The sequence below is a fragment of the Buteo buteo genome, chromosome 18, assembly GCF_964188355.1.
Source record: "Buteo buteo chromosome 18, bButBut1.hap1.1, whole genome shotgun sequence".
In the NCBI taxonomy this organism is placed as follows: domain Eukaryota; kingdom Metazoa; phylum Chordata; class Aves; order Accipitriformes; family Accipitridae; genus Buteo; species Buteo buteo.
Window position 1 is genome coordinate 29428879 of NC_134188.1, and position 17108 is coordinate 29445986.

At 50.2% G+C, this 17108-nt stretch overlaps 1 protein-coding gene across 7 annotated transcripts in view; it reads left to right on the forward strand.

The window, feature by feature from the left end:
• Window positions 1-16628, forward strand: part of RRM1 (ribonucleotide reductase catalytic subunit M1) — a 34855-nt gene extending 18227 nt beyond the window's left edge. For 2 of the 7 annotated variants that reach the window (XM_075050355.1, XM_075050353.1), the window contains exons 17-19: window positions 968-1063; window positions 1921-2109; window positions 2450-3700. In XM_075050355.1, the coding sequence (XP_074906456.1) occupies window positions 968-1063; window positions 1921-2109; window positions 2450-2638 (474 nt within the window). In that variant the 3' untranslated portion in view covers window positions 2639-3700. Of the gene's footprint in view, window positions 1-967; window positions 1064-1920; window positions 2110-2449; window positions 3701-3923; window positions 4039-10575; window positions 10657-13988; window positions 14126-15372 lie in introns of those variants that run through there. The other 5 variants (XR_012653481.1, XR_012653480.1, XR_012653483.1 and 2 more) reach the window with 5 other exon arrangements.
• The last annotated feature ends 480 nt before the right edge of the window (window positions 16629-17108 follow it).

The window sequence follows — 17108 nt, forward strand, 5'->3', positions numbered from 1 at the left end:
ACATGCATGCTATGGGAAGAGTAACTGAGACCACAGTGCTGCTTTGCACAGTCATGAGGAAAGAGCTGTATGTAAAACACTGAAGAGATCTGAAGAGGTTATGTAAAAGTTTTACAGATGCAGAGGGGTCTGTCATTTAGGAAAGTACAAAACAATTTGAGTTGTGGAGGCTGGAGTTAGCAGAGACCTCTGTGTGAGGCAAGGGGAATATCTAACTATTAGGGAGGTCCCGTCTGTCCATCCCCTCTGAGGTGTCCCCTCATTGATGTTTGGGAAAGCACCCCATTTCCTCCTGACTGCAAGATCAAATCAGACACGTGTGGTGAGGTCAGAGCAACAGATTTATTAACCCACTCCACTATGTAGGTCAGGTGCAGGGCTGCTGGACAGGTACCCCCAGCCCCAGCAAGCAAAAGTTTGCTGTTTTTTCTTCCCAAATAAACAGCCTGCACCTATTTTATTCTTTCTACTTCTGACCCCAATCTTGGTGATTGTTTACATCCTTAATTAGTAATTCAGGTTGTGGTCAGTGGCCCTGGTAAACCAAGATCTCTCCCTTTCACATCTTTTGGCATTCCTCATGCAGGGGAGTTCTGTACACTCCCCTTTCTCGTTTGTAATGTCCAGTAACTTCTCCCATTTCTGCCTTACTAGCTTAGCCTCAAGTTGGTGTCAGCCAGGCATTGCAGACAGCCTTCTGTTGTCTGTGGCGGCCCGCAGCATCTCACTTTCATTACCCTGTTGTTTTAACCTTGTGTGTAGTCTGGCTATCTGCATGCATACCTAGGTGCTGACTGAAGAGTGAAAGTTTGTCAATACTGTACAAGGTCTTATTTAACCATCTAAAAAACCTGTGCATGTTGGGGTGAATTTATCTCCTCTAGGAAGGTGTTCCTGTGCCGTGAGGCAGGGTGTATAGCTTAGCAGAATATACAGTGCTTTCATTTTTTGGCCTTGCCCCTTACAGGTTGTGAATCCACACTTGCTGAAAGATCTCACAGAGAGGGGCCTGTGGAATGAGGAGATGAAAAACCAAATCATTGCCCACAATGGCTCTATCCAGGTATGTGTGAGAAACCAGGGGGAACGGCACAGGGGTTCCTACTAGTTTGGGAAGTGCTGGCTGTGGGGCCATTTTGCCACACAGTGCTTTTGAGGTCTGCTGTGTATGAGTGACTCAGCTAGCCTGGCGAAGAAAAGCTGTAATGTGTGGCATTTCCATTAGAAATATGAGGGGATGTGTCTGATCTCAATGGTAATTTGTTCCTGCTGGAGCCTGCCCATGTAATAGAGAAGCCCAGTGGAAGTGTACTATTAATTATTGCTAGAACGAATACTGAGTCAGGCTGCTTTATTTTAGGCAGATTCTGCAAATGTTTGGATTCCCATTTATCATGAGGATTATAAAGGGGTAGTTTCGTAGCAGGGAGTAGTCTTGAGACAGGAGCTAAGTATATGACATGCAGATCCAGAAGTTACATGTAGAAGAGTCTGTGTGGGATGAATCATTTATGCTGTGGAGTTTGAAAAGCTGCTGCAACTGTTGTGCTTGGAGTCATGGATGCTAACAAAGTGCATCCCGCTTGTCATGAAGTTTGGAGGAGTAATAGCTGCTGTATTGCTTTTTGTAAGACCTCACAGCTATTTAGGGCAAAACAGTAATGGTCTGTTTGCAAACAGCTTTTTCTCTCAAATTCCCCGAAGAAGCTGGCCTGTTTCAGCAACTAAGGTTTCTTTATGCTTGGGTGCTTTCAGATACAGGATGCTTGAATTCCGCGATAGAGTTCAGCTGCAAAAAGCCTTGTTCTAGTCAAGATTACTGAAGTCTCAGCAATTGGTGAAGAGTTTGGTTTTATAAATAGGAACATTTGGACAGTCACTGTTCACACTGCATTGGAAAACTCTTCCTGTTCCTTTTAGAGTATACCTGAGATTCCTGATGACTTGAAGCAACTCTATAAGACAGTGTGGGAGATCTCCCAGAAGACTGTCCTCAAGATGGCAGCAGACAGAGGAGCTTTCATTGATCAGAGCCAGTCTCTCAACATCCACATTGCAGAACCCAACTATGGCAAACTCACCAGCATGCACTTCTATGGGTGGAAGCAGGTATCTGGGAGGAGCGGTGTGGGAGGCTTGTTCAGAACAGACAGCAAATGGGGGCTGATAAGTTCTTTCATGAAAAGTTAGTCTTGCTGATTCTTAGAAAGGTAAACAGCTGTTTCCTTCCAAGAATCTGGTGTTACTAGTGGAATATCTCTCTAGAGCGATAAAGCTGCGGATGCTTGTAGCATTGCTCCCATTAATCCTGATTACTACTAGACATGACTGTGAGGCTGATACAGTGGTATGGCCTAAGGGAGTTTGGCCTCAGCAGTTCAGAGTTTGGCTGTTGCTTGCCTGACCTCCAGCTGATTCCAGCTCTTAGACTTATGCTTTTGCTCTGCAGGGTCTGAAGACTGGCATGTACTACCTAAGGACAAAACCAGCTGCTAACCCCATCCAGTTCACCCTGAACAAAGAGAAACTCAGAGAGCGGGAGAAGGCCTCCAAGGAAGAGGAAGAGAAGGAGAGGAATAAAGCAGCCATGGTGTGCTCCCTGGAGAACCGGGATGAGTGTATGATGTGTGGCTCCTAATGGATCTGCTCTGCAGTGCCAGCAAAGCCATTCCACCTGGCTGGAGTCCTAAGATGGAAGCATCTAGTATAACTTCAGGATGTAGAGGCTTGCTGGAACTGTGGCAGGAGGGGTGATCACAGTAGTGTCTTGTAGCTTCCCCATCCAATTGGGGGTTGGTGCACAGGTATGGATAGGGTGCATAAGAAGTTTATATATTGCTTTAGTAGCTGGGCTTCCTGAAAACTTAAGTGCTCTTGCATGGTCTTACATTGAACCCTACAGGCAGGGCTTTTCCTGAACAGACAGGGAAAAGTGCTAATGCCACTTACCTTAAAGATCTGTCCTGGGGACTTCAGACAATTCTTTTCATTTACTAAAGACTGTTACTTGTGCCTTCAGAGAAAGAAGTGGATCTGACTGAGATCTTTTCCTTTGCTGTGAAAGACAGCAAGACAACATCCCTAGGCTAGGTGTGTTGTAAGCTTGCTATGCTGTCTGTCATGGTGAAGGAGCAATTTATGTTAAGCTTAGAAAGCTGGAGTGTGTGCACATATGCCAGTGAGAACCTTCTCCCACCATTTCTTACTCTCTTTGTCCCCTCTTTTTCTGCTTCCAAAAAGCTTTTTAAAGGAGCGGACTGATGGTAGGTGCATTGCTACCTGGAGAGTTCATCTTCTCCATCCAGACTGACAGGGCAGAGCGTTGTGCTTGGTAAATATTCCTTTTCGGTTCTTAGCAGGAAATGGCAGAGCTGCTGCAGTGCATTTTATTCTGTATTAAAAACCTACTCTTATTTATCAGTCAGTTTTCTGGTAATGGGCTTCCATGCTGTCCTTGGCCAGAAAGCCTTCTGAAGTGCACACGCCATCTTTTTTTTTTTTTGAGAGTTGCATTTATCCACCCCAGCTAGTTATCTGATCTTTTAAAAATAATACATTTTTACTTACCCGTGTACTTAACTCCCTGCTCTAATGGGATGGGGCTTTATCATCCAGTTCTTAAATATTTATTGAATTAATGTACCATACAACTAACCCTTTAATCCAGCCAAACTCAATAAAATGTGGAATGTCGAAGGAATGAGCAGTGGTATCTTGGGAACACTTTTTTTGATTAAAAGTGAATTGTAGCAGCTGGAGGCTGGGGCCTTGTTTGTGAGCCCTGCACCTCCTGCACACGGTTCCTTCCAGAGAACTCTCTGAAGGTTCTTGTGTAAAATGAGGCATGTAAGCAGAACCCTGTATTTGCTGGGGCAACCATGCTTAACTCTGTAAGGTGTCTGTTTCTTTGTGTTGTTTTGAAGATTTGGGCTTGAGGTAAACACGAAGAAGGGGCTGAAGTAATGCCAAGCCTGTGTTTCGGTAACGTGCAAAGGAGGTATGCTGAGTTCACAGGGCAAATCTGGGACTGTGCTAGAGGTAAGGCTTGAACCCTTCCACCTTGTTTTTTAGTCCAGCACTTGTACTATTTCTTCTGCTTCTGGTTTCTCTGACAGGGCACCACTGCAGATACCTTGAAGTGGCTCACTCTGCTTCCAAGGGAAGACTGTTGTGTCTAATCACCACTCCTGGCAGCTGTGCCACCCAAGAAATTTTGCCAAAAAAATTATGAGGGGATGGGGCCTTTTGACTACAAAAATCCTCTTCTGATCAAGTTTTGGAAAGTTCAGAAATTGCAAGGGCTGGAGCAGGGCTGATGGGGAAGCAGAATCCCTCCTGCAGGACATGTTAATCTCACCTGTTGGATGGGGCAGAGAGAGTTTAGTGAGGATTGAAAAACAATGTGTTAGGCTGTCAACAGGTATGTGGGAAGGTATGGGCTAGAGGCAAAAATCTGCTGAGGAGCTGCTGTTTAGACTGTAATAGATGGGTTTAGTGAAGTTACGACGATGCTTGTGCCTGTCTGTCATTCCCTTCTGCTGCTGCTCCTGCCCATCTGGCGCTGACCCTTTGCTGTCTCAACGGCAGAGCGCAGATGGGACTGTCAAGACTGCGGCTGCTGTCTGGACCAGTGTGGGATCTCATGCACCATTAATGTAACTCCTGTGTAAACAGGAGTAGATCCCAGGGGACCCTGCAGCCTAGACTCTCCTTGTTCTTGCAGTTTGCTTTTTCTGCTGTCTCTCTTTGAGGCATTCCTAAACACGAGTGCTGTTGAAATCCTGCCTGATCTGGTCTCCTGGGGGAAGAGTGAAGAGGGCTTATGCTTTCTGCTAGTCAGAGAGGAGAGGCAGTTAGAGAGGAGCTGGAGTGGGGAATGAGAGTTGCACTGAGTGCTGATGCTCCTTTTGGGGGGTGGGAGGCGTCGTCAAGAGCCACCATCTCTCTCTGGTACACAATTTGTCCTTAATCACTGCCCTGGCTACTGCTCGCCTGGCCTTTTGGCTGGCTACTGCTGCCTGTACTGTTCCAACAAACACTGTTATTGCCATAAAGGCCAGCCAGATATTCCTGTTGCTGTTTCCTTAATCCCCCAACTGCTATCACTAGCCAGGGAAGCAGGCTGTCATGGCTTGAGTGGAGTCAGTTTTGCTCAGTTTCTTTTCTGAAATAGGTTTCTGTTACCTCTGCTGTGGTTGGGCTAAAGCAATGCTAAACAGACTGTTTCCCTCTTGAACATTGTCCCACTTGACAGCAAGGTGCTGCTGCTCTCTAGGAAATAGCTCTGAGCTACAGAGAGAAAAAAATAAAGGGGGGCAGGAGGGTGGGATTTAAATGCTAGAGACCCAGACTGGTGGCGACTTGACTATGTGTGGTTCCTGGAGCAGGGGGAGAATGAGGGAAGCTAATGGGTTCATAGTGGTTGACATGCTGAGTGTGGGCTGTCTGATGGGGTCTGTGGGGGATCCTGAGCAAAGAGACGGGCTGAGACCCTTCCCTTCAGCCTCGTGCACTCCGTAGCCAGGACTTGCTGCCCGTTTGTCCTATTAAAGCTGAAGTGGAGGTGGTGAGACCACCTACACGTCTCTTCCTGAGGCCGTGAGGCAGGGATCGATACCTGCCTTGGCCCAAGCTGCTCCTGTGGCGCGACGGTCTGTGTCTACAGACAGGCAGCCTGGAAGAGGAGCGTGCCATTTGCTGATAGTGGGACAATGCAACCAAAAAGTTAAAATTCATGTGAGTCAGACCAAAAGTCAGCCTGAAGGACAGTGAGGACAGCAGCTGCTATAAGAAGTAGCCTGGGCTGTGCTGGCTCGCTCTTTACCTCGCAGCCCTTGAGCACACAAGCAGCTCTCTCTGCTCCCAGCTGAATCCCAAACAGTGGCACCGAAGCTGGGCACATTCTTCTTCAGGCTGGCGTGAATCTGATCTTCATGTAGCCTTCAGCAGCGGTCCAGTCCCATCTCAGGAAGGTGGGAGTTATCCCATCTCCAGTTGCGTGGGACACTTTCATGGGAGGTGTAGGCTTGAACTTCATCGCATCTGGGTGAGTGTTAACACCAAGACCTGCCACCTCCATGATAATTTCTGTATGTGTCCAGCTGTCCGTCCACAGCAGCAGCACCTCTAATGTGTTTGGGGTGCAGGTGGCTCTGGCCACTGTGCTTGGTGCTGGCTCTGGGTGCTGAGCCTGTCCCATGAGCAAGGACAGGATCAGTGCTGCTCTGTGGCGTTGGGTCTGGGGAGGCTGCCTGCGAGCTCTTGATTTAGCCAAAGCCGGGCCTGTGCAGAGCTTTCTTGGTGAGAAATTTACCCATGAGCTTTGCTACTGGGACTTAATCATTATTTAAGTTTGGGACGGTGCAGGTTTGCAGCTGGGTTATTCTGATTTAAGAGGCCCATCCAGCCACCGGTTGTGCTGCCGTTTCTGCGCTGGCATAGCCGTCATCCAGCTGTCCTTGTCGGTCCGAGAAGGAATCGCTTTTATTGCTGTGGACTGTGCTGCCTTGCGACTGCTTGTGCCAACAGATGGGAGGTGGTGGGTAGGAGCAGCTGAGGAATGGACCGTCCTTCCATAACAGCAGGAGTTTGGGCTGGCTTAAGCTGATTTTGAGGCTGCACCCATGGCCCTGCCCTTGGTCATACTTAAGGATCTGTGCCAGAGCAGTGAGCCTGGGTCATGCCAGGCTGCTGCCCTTACCACCCTCCATTCCTCCTGCAGGACGTTTCTGTTCTCAACAGCCGCCTTCTGCAGAAAGACTCGAACATTCATATTTTTAACCCTGACTTCTTTACCACACTGGCTGGAGAGACTTTCTCGGGTTTTTCTCCCTAAAGCCTTAGCATTGAGCATCTTTGTTTATTTCTCTGCTGCTCCTAACACAGGATCTCTCCTGTGTTGTAGCTTTAACTCATTCCTGGGGAAATCATCCCAGAGTTAGAAAACTGCTTAGTAAATCAACTTTTCTGGTTTTCAAAATGTATCTAGAGCATTCATCCTACCTAATCCCATACCACAACTTCCACAGAATACTCTCTGGGCACTTGTTCCATGGTGTTCAGCAGCAAGAGGTGATCAGCTGGAGGTTTGGTGATGCAGAAGGTAAAGCTGGTGGAGTATCTGGGAGACAGGGCCCCATCCCCTGCAGTCACAGGGAGACCTGGTACATACGTGCTTCCTAAATACAGCGTGTGCCATCATAAAGCTACCTTTCTCTGGATTATTTTTGTCCTCCCTACTTTCACTGATCAGGCTGTCAGTGGCTAGTAGACAGCCTGGAGCCAAAAGGAGTATGTTTTATTCAGAGCAAACTTAGTCATGCTTTCCTCCTGTCAGGTGCACTGTTCAGGTGTATATTTTGTCCCACAGCTTTTGATTCTCCCAGTTGGGATTTTGTGGTGCGATGTGTCGCTCGGAAAAACCGAGCACAGCTGAGCCTGCAGAAGCCACGCACAGTGCGCGCATGCCGTGCACGCTGCTTGGTGACGGCGGACGCGTGCCAGGCGTGAGCGGTGTGTGCCAAGCCGCTTCCGCAGCTGCGGTCCGCGACCGCACACTCGTGGCAGGGTACGTGCTCGCTGGTGCGGGCATGACCTGCTCGCTGTCGAACTGCAGCACGGCGTGGCCGCAGGAGCGTGTGCTCGGTGCCAGGACCCAGGTGATTTCCAAGAGTTGCTCGTTTAAACTGCTGGTCAAAGCCTCTAGTGAAGGATGCTCCATGACTTCCTTGCTTCTAGTGTTTCATTACTGTCACTCAGAGTTCCCCTAATTCCTAGCTGAATTATTGATACTGCAAACTAAGCTCCTCGTCCTTCCTTTGGTAGTCACGGAGCGAAACAAATCCTCGGTCTTTAGAAAAGCCTCTTACCTCCTGACAACAGTGGTGTGTTTACCCCTTCCAGCTCCCTGTTTATTCAAGAAAACAAACCCAGTCTCTTCTTTTCACATGTCATTATTTTCTTCTTGATCTGGTTCCTATGGCTTCTTTCCATTTCTGTCTGTCGGAGACCACAGTGCCCAAACCCTTGTGTGGTACTTGGCTGAGACCACAGCAGTTTCAAGGGGAGCTGAGTAATAACACCCGTGTCTTGTTTGTGATGCTGCTGCTATTGAGCTTCAGAATTAGGCGGGTCTTTACTGGCACTGTGTTGCCAGCTCATCGGGGTTAGGGTCTGCCCCAAGCCCAGCTCCGTCCTTATGACCCCACCACTTACCCAGGGACTTCTCACTTTGGAAGCCACGCTCTGGTTTTCCCCATGAAGTGTGGAACTTTCCACTGGTTTTGGCTGAATTTCACATTGTGGATTTTGCGCTCTGTCCCATTGTCAAGGTCACTTGAAATCCCCTCCTGTTCCTGAGGTGAGCACAGCGCTCCTTGGCTGGTTCTTGGCCCCAGGTTTTACTCCGTTACTTGGGTTGCTCAGGCTCAGCCCGGGAAGACCGTAAGAGCTCTGACTCTGAGCCACCATGAGCTGTAAGAGCTCTGACTTTTTTTCCTTTTCTTTTTGCCTTTGTGTGTGTTTGAGCTGGTGCTTCTTAATTTATGGCAGTAAAGCGTAAGTGAGATTCTCAACTCTGCAGCCGCAATGCAGCAGGAAAAAAAGGAGCTCATCTTTCCTCTTAAGGCTCTTTCCTACCTATTTTCCTATTTTAAAAATTACAATTTTTAATGTATCACTTTCTTGCTGTAGCAAGTGTCCTCCAGACTTTTTGTAGACACTATTGAGAAATATCAGATGGCAAATACAGAGTACTCACAGACTCCCCCGTCTCTGCCCAGAACTCATTTGTGCTCTGTAAAAAATGGGGCTTTTATGCTGGGGGAAGATGCTAATCCCCTGGCGTTCTTGCATTGCCTAGGATTTTTTTTTTCCTACCACCATTGAAGTCAAACTCAGTAACAAGCATAAAATACTGCTGTGCAGCTATTTCTGTTTAATATTCATTTTGCAGCTCAGTTGGCTCCTATTCTCTGTTGCTTCCTGTACAAGCCTTGTCCCCACAATGTAGCAATATCATGCAGGTGTTTAGAAGTCTAACTTCTCATTAATTTCAGCCCAGGTTTAGATGCCTAGTGGGAATAAAATGATGGAAGGCTTGTAATAGCTTTTATGGGACTAAGTGAGATAGCTGGGAGGAAGGGGGTGAAACAGCAGCCGTGGGCACAGTGTCCTTTCTTTGGGTTTCTCCTGGGATCTTCATGAATATCTCAACAAACCATGGCTGCTGTGTAAATGAAGTAACAGGCAGAGAAGATATCTGAATTGCTTCAACATCTGAGAGAGACATTAAAGATTTTCCCCCCAGCCTCCAGTGCATCCCAAAGTCCAAGTCCAGCGGTTGGAGCCGGTGGTAGGAGAGCACCTCGCTGGGGGCTGGGAGCGTGGCCGGCTCAGTCCTCACCCAAAGCTGTGCTGCAGTGGAAGGACAGCAGAGGGAATGGGTGGTACTTGCCAGTTTTGAATCCAGGACTTGCAGAAAATAGGACTGGATGGAACCTGGAGAGGAGCAACTAGACCATTCCCTCCCCAAGGCAGGATCTTCTCACCCCTAGCAATTTCAGATGGTTGCGAACCTGACCTGATCTGAAATCCTCTGGTGATGTAGGTTCTCCAAGCACAGTACTCAAAGGCTGTCTTACTGCTAGAAAGTTTTTCCTAAAGCCTAAGATAAACCTCCCTTGGCAGTGGTGAGCTGAGGCTTGTTTTCAAGGAGCCCACAGGCTCCTCGCTGTCTCCAGAAGGATCTCGGGAAATGCTGTCTGATCTCCTTGGTCAATGCCCTGTAAAAGATTGGATTGAGGGTGGGTGGGTGGAAGGGATAGCTGGCACTCAGCAAGTTGTGTGTGTCCTGTGAGACTGCCTGGCCCGTGCAGTACATGATGGAGAAGGCAAGGCAGGAGATTAAAAGAAGAAATGTTTTACACTGAGGGTGGTGAAACACTGGCCCAGGTTGCCCAGAGAGGTGGTTGATGCCCCATCCCTGGACACATTCCAGGTCAGATTGGATGGGGCTCTGAGCAACCTGATCTAGTTGAAGATGTCCCTGCCCATGGCAGGGGGTTGGACTAGATGACCTTGAAAGGTCCCTTCCAACCCAAACCTATCTATGATTCTATATGTAGTGAGAACTGCCGGCAGCTGGGGCTGCAGTGGGGAGCTTTGCTGCCAGGGCTGTGTGGCTGAAGCCAGTGTACAAGACTGGGATGCAGGTGGCATCCAGTGTGATGAAGAACTGCTGGGCACATGAGGGCAAAGAAAGGGAGGAAGAGCAGAGCCTGAGGCCACTGGTATGGTTTAGACGAGGGACGACTACCCTAAACAACTCATGGGCATTTTTGGGGGACTAGCAGGGGCAGTTTCAGTGTGGCCACCTTGGTTTTAAGTCTAAAAGATTTTTAGTGTGGGGGCATAGAACATACATATCAGATGGCCATGGGGCCACAGAAGGGTGCCTGGCACCATTTGGCTGATTTGTACAGGTGTAGAGAGAAGTCGGCATGATTCCTGAGAAGATCTGAATGCTGACGTCCTTTGATGCAGTGGGCATGAGCTGCTTTTGTTTGTTTTGGGCAGGGTGCAGCAACACTGGACAGATGAAATGAGGCCGCTCAGGTGTGGGTAGCACTGAAGACAAACCATACACAAGCATGCAAGGTACAGTCCTCGATGCTGGTGCTGTTTGGTGGGGGTCTGAAAAGGATGGGTCCTGCCATATGAGACCCAGACAGCACCCCTTGCAGGTGTGCTGATCCAGAGAGCATCACTCTTCAGATTGGGTCCAAGATATAAACACCTCATTTTTTTCCACCCATGCACTGCTGGCTGGTGCTCAGTGAACCCTGTTTGCATCTTCCTTCCCACTGCCATAGTCTAAGGTTGAAGAGAAGTGCCCTGGTTTCTGTCCCTTAAGGTTTTCTATATGCTCAGCTCCCAGTGCTTTACCTTCAGATGCCATGACTCAGGCACATGTTTTGTTCAGGGTAAAGAGGTAAGCCCACTGCTACAGTAGTGCAAAAGGAAATATTCACAGCATGGTTTTTGGCTTTGATAGAGCTAGGATGCTTTGGGAATCTTGATCACTTTATGGAGGGGATTATCTGCCAGGCTGAGCGCTGAGACCTGAGCCCTGACACAGCCAGTCCTCTCTGTCCTGTGGCTCTCAGGAGTTGCCAGTATACAAAATACACGTGTACATTGTCCAGAGAGCACACAGCGTGGAGCACTCGCCCTTCTCCATCCATCTCTCCTGTCTTCCCCTTGTTTAGGTAGCAGGGAGCTCTGTCCCTGTAAACAGTCCCCATCAGGCCTGGTGGATGGGGATGCTGCTAGCGCACAGAGGGATCCAGGGAAGAGGCTGGATTGGGGAGCCTTTGCTGCGAGATGTATGTTTCTGTTTGCTCTGAGAGGATGAGCGTCTGTCTGAGTGTTGGCAAAGAATCACTAAGTGCAATTATCAACACAAGCCGTTTTGGAGCAGGGAGGTGGAGATTAAATTGATTCAGCGTTGGCTGAAGCATCCCAGCTTTTGTGAATTTATCTTAGTGAATCCCTTCTACTCCGCTATTTCTTCGATAAAAATATAAATCTTTGCTCTCCTACTGTGAGCTGAGCTCCAGTCCTGCCCCAGCAATGGCGAAAGATCGGAGCAGGAGGGGTGCCTGGGCACGCTCCACCCCGGGATCCCCACTGGACAGCAGCGTGGGAGCCCGAGCCCCCTTTCAGTAAGAGTGAAGGGAAAGTTGCGGGTCACCACAGACCCCTGCCGTCACCAACATCGTGGCATATAACCCCCAAATGCAGAACTCCAAATGCCTTCTGGAGACCAGTTTGGTTGTTTTCCCCTTCTATGCGGCTGCTCCTGTATCTCATTGCTCTGACAGAGAGTCTAGTTTGCTGTCCTGGGCTTGACAGCAACCTTTCTTTTACATTGCTCCTCTGCTTCCTGAGCACCCGCCAGCTGAGCAGCCCAGCCCTCTCCTGCTCTCCTTCGGCCAGAGCAAACCAAGCGCTGCCAGCACCATTTCGCAGGAAAGGGCTCAGTGCTCAGCCAGGTCCAGCGTGGCTGGAGGAGGGGGTTTCTCCTCGGGAGTGTCCCATAGTGCAGGGTCACTTGGTGGCCACCTTCCTGCATGGAAAGGCACTCGCCAGGACCGAGGCACGGTGGCAGCGAGGCGTTCCCAGACCACGACCGGCAACTCGGCAGTTTCATGCCCGGCAAAGCTGTTTATCGCAGTTCCTGACACGGTGCTTGGGGGTGTCCGTGAGAGCTAGGCGTCCCAGGGGAGCGCGGTTTTTAAGACATGACTCAGGCAGCATTAGTCCCATGAGCTCAGCAGGCAAACATGTTCCGAGCCTCTGTGCAACTTCCCTGCAGCCTTGACCCAGAAAGGCTCATTTTAAACACATCCTCAGGGTTGTGAATGTCAACAAGCTGACTCGTCAACAATGTGTAGCCACCAAAACACCCGATGGGAGAGGAATGTTGTTGTGACTTCCCTTGGGAGAAGAGTGGGCAGGTGTCCCAGGGCTGGGGAGTCTGACTCCATCTGAAATGGGAGGTGACGGTGCAGACTGGGAGCTGCTTAAGTAATACCTTCAAGGGCCCCAACCCTGCACTACAAAGGGTACTGGGACAAAAAGCCATCCCTGGCAAAAACATGCAGAAAGGGTGAAGGAGGAGGTGATGAATGTGGACACCAAAAGAGTGGGGTGGAGGCAAAGGAGGAGGAGGAATGATGGGCAATGAGAAAGGCAGCTCAAGGATTTAGGACTTAGACCCAAACCCAGCTCCCTCAGGGCACCCCAAATCCCTGCCAGCCTGGGACCTCCGCTCGCACAGGGCCACATCCCAGAGCCCTGGGGTGCACCCCATAAATGGGGAAGGAGCATTAATGGGGACTCTGCCAATGCACAGCCAGAGGCTGAAGATAGAGCTCATGCCCGTCAGCTTGGTTTCACAGGAGGCAGGTTTCTGGCAAGGAAACCGGTTGTTTTTTCCTGCAGGATTATATGTTCATCCACTGTAGTGTGTGGGCTTTGCCACAGGTGTATTTCTCCACGGTTTCTGACAGAGAGCTCTAAACCTTGTTCTGTGAGGGATGAGCGGGGAGCACCGGAGGATGCAGTGGCTCATGAGTCACTTGCGCTGCTCAAGGCAGCATTATTAATTGGGTGGCCTCGAGGCTGTTTGCAGCAAGCACTTCCAGCAATTGCTTCCTCCTCCACTTTATTAAAGATTTTTGTTGGCAATCTGGATGTCAGTATGAGGTCTTGAAACCTCCCTCCTCTGGTCCCCTGCGATAAATCCCCATCCCCCCCCGGGTGACACCTCCAGCCTTGGGCTGTCAGCAGGTTTCATCAGCCCCTGCTGTCTCTGATAAGGTCCTTAATGGCAACATCAAACGAGCCCCAGGATGTCCACGTCCCTTGTCAGTGCTGCCTGATGCCATCTCTCCTGGTCACTGCTCCTCTGCTGAATTCTTGTCGGGTCACCATATCCTTCTCCTGAGCTGTCCTGGGGGCATCCACTGCTTTACCAGGGGCTGGGCTGGGCTGGTCCCATGGCTGGGAGTTATCAGAGTCAGTGGGTCTGGCATCCCCCTCTCCTTTGGGTCAACCCTTGATATTTTACCCTATTTCCACTCAAGTCTAGTTATTCTTCTCTTCAAGCCAGCAATCATTTACTGGTTGAGTCACAGAGGAGTACAACTTGGGCAAAAATTAAATCATGGTTTGGCAGAGGATTTATAAGTGCCCCCCACCATCTATTACACAATAGAAGATATTTAGGGAGCAGTCGATATGAATGCTAAAAAAAAAAAAAAAAAAAAAAAAAGAAAGAAAAAGCCAAAGTCTCTAGGAAAGATTCCTGACTGCAGAGTGAAGGTGAGGGAAGGAAAACCCCAACCAAATACATTGCAAAAATATTTTAAAATTAATATAAACCAGAGAAAATACTCTAAGTGATGGATGTGGTATAATTGCAGGTAATGCTGCAGAGAAGAGGGAGGTGTTTGGTTGAGCAATGTGTTTGAAGAGAAGCCAGCCATTGCCCCAGCATCACAGGCAGATTAAGAAGCACTTTAGATCCTTTGGGGACAAAGTATCTGATCATCCACTGTAGGTAATGATTTTGAACTGACCATCCAACTTCTCTTCATATTTGAATTGGTTGAGAGGGATCTAGCCCAAAATCTGGAAGCTGGGACATGGTGGTGTTTCACTAGTCCTGGATAAGTGGCTTTCCGTCACTGCGAAGAGAGTGGCATCAGGGTCATGCTGCAAAGACCAGGAGGTCATCGATGCCAGTCAGTGTGGCCACCTGGCAAGTACGTTGTGTTAAACAGACACCAAAGTCAGGTAATTTGGGAAAGGTGCCTATTTAAACATCACATTGTGAGGTGTCCGACCAGCACAGGGACATTTTTTTCATCCAGCTGCATGCCCTGTGAACTGGATCTGCAGCTGGCAGCACAAGGAGCATCCAGTTGGGATCTCAAGAGAAGACCAGCAGTGCACGATGTGAGCCAGGAAAGGGACAAAAATCATCAGGGGTCTAGAAAAGGTGGCCAGAGCTGAAGGGGCTGGTGAAATTTAGCACAGAGAACACTGAGGTCAGATACAGAGGGACTGACCCAGTGGCCTTCCATGGTCTTTTCCAGCCCATTTTTTGGGATGTGTGCAGGCAGTTGTGCAAGCAAGGCTTGGGGGTCAGGACTCCTCCTGGCCCAGGAGGAGCGGGCACTGGCGTTCCCGAGCCCGATGAACGGGGTCTCTCTGCCAGCCTCACCCTAGGCACAGACTGAAGGGAAAGGGCATCTCAGCCCCCTGAGCAGAGGATCCCTTCCCACACGGGCAACCTGCCTGCCCTGAGCCCCTGCTCCCCCCGAGGCAGCCACTCGCCCGGGCTGCAGGGACCTGGGGCTGTGATATTGTAAAGAACAAGACATCAGCAATTTCTGTTCCTACTGTTGCTGCTGTCTCTGAGACAGGCAAACTCATTAGCTCTCTCCTGAGGATTTCGAGAGATTGATAAATACCGCTCCCTTGCTCTATGTGATGGCTGGGGTGAAGAGGTCCTGGCTGTGGACCAGCTCTGCAGAGCTCTGCGAGCGTCCTGGCTGGCGGGGCAGTGGGCGGCAGAAGCATGCATGCGATGCGTGCTGCTGCCGCCTCCCGCTCATGCCAACACGGTGGAGAGGAGCAACCTCAAATGAGTGAAGTCCTGGCAGGGTTCATGAGAACAGGCTGGCAGGAGCGAGGACAGGACGGTGCACACAGAAAGGCTGCAGGACGAGCATGTATACATCAAATCCATACGCTTACACAAATCCCAATTTTGTGAGTTTGTCCATTTGCTTTGTTTTCCAGGTCTGAGTGCTGCAGTTCCATAGCCCCCTGAGAGAAGACATCAAAATGAAAGAGCCCACAGAGGTTCCCTCTCACTGGATCCTCCTGGAGAGGTCCACCACCACCTGGGGATATTCAGGTGGAAGAGGGACTCCTTGGCCCACAGATCTGTTGTCCTTTGCTCTTCATCCTCTGTGCCTTGTCACCACCCTCCAAAATTGCTGTTCAGCTTCATCTTGACAGCATCTCCTGGTTTGGGTGCCTGACTTTTCTACACCCTGTTACCTCCACAATCCTCGTGGCTTTCCACCACAATCTTTGTCTTTGTCCCTCTGCTTGGGGCAGACACCCCGCTCCCACCATCACCTCTGAGTGGGACCAGGTGATGCTGTGCAGGTTTCCTTGCTCCCACCATCTGATCTGGACTACTCTGTCACCTTTGGCACTTGAAATATGAAAGCTGTGAGCTCGCTCTGCGTTTCCATGGAAGCTGAGGCTGTTCCTGCAGCCTCTTTCTTTACATCATTTCTTGCACTGTTTGCATTTAACTGCGCATGCTGTAGTACACAGGATCGGTAAGAGCCTTGGCAATAGGGCAGGTAGGAAAAGCACAACATGAAGCATCTTATTCAGGTTTGCCTCTGGTGATGGAGTCCATTAAAATGTGGTTGTCACTGGGTGGTGGGAGCATCTAAAGCCCCAGTCACAGGCAGGGCCTGTTTGGGCTGATCCTGGCCAGACCTATAAAGACCTGGGAGCAAATTCTGTCAAACAGCACCAGGAAAGGCTCCTGGACATGTAGTCCTGCCCTACAGGCTTGGCTGTTTGCATGCAATGAGCATCCCCTAAGCAGGTCCCAGCCATGGTACTACAGTCCGGGGACTGTTGGCACAGGCTGTTTTGAAGGCCAGGAGAGTTTAATGCATGGACTTGGGTTGGAGAACAACTCAGGAAAACCAGTCAAATGTTCACAGGTGTTAGAGCAGCATCAAAGCTGTCCATAGACAATTCCTAGCTGTAAAGTTCAGTTGGAAGCCCCCCATGCTGGTGGCTGAGGGATGCTTACAGTGCTGCCCATGCCAGTGATGTGGCAGCTCCTGGCAGTAGGCGATGCTCGCCTCTGCCCACGTTGCGAAGGGGTTGGGGAGGATCAGGTGGATGTGCTGGTGCTTTACGCTTTCAGCTGAGGCTGGTGCTGGTTTGCACTGGGGGATGTCCCTATGGGCAGGGGCTGGGTGGACTGTGTCCCCCTGCCTTGCTGGGCTGCGGTCTGGGAAGAGGAGCACTGTCCCTGTGGTGGTCTCAGCCCGCAGTGCTTTGCAGGTGGAGGGAGAGGAAACATTGATAAGAAATGGGGTGGGGGAGAGACTTGGACATGGGTGGGAGTGGAGGAGAGGGGGCTGCGATGGGGCTGCAGTCCTTTCTCCCGGGGAAGAGGGGCAGAGGGTGCTGGGGACCGCGGCAGCACGGGATGGGGATGGCTGTGGGGCTGTCGGGGCTCTGCTCTTTGCTGTTCCCCTTTATCCCAGAGGGCACAGAGCCCCATCCCTTGCTGGGCCTCTCCCAGGCTGCCCCGTCGGGCCGTGGGGTGCTGCAGGGTCGCCCCATCCTTGCAACATAGCACAGCGCGCTGGCAGGAACGGTGGCAGGTTGGTGCTGTCCTCTGCCACTGCCTGCCCGCCTCTCCCTGGCCATGTCACCCAGCCTTCACTCCCCACTGCAGCCCCTGCACCCACACAGGGACCAGAGCTGGAGAG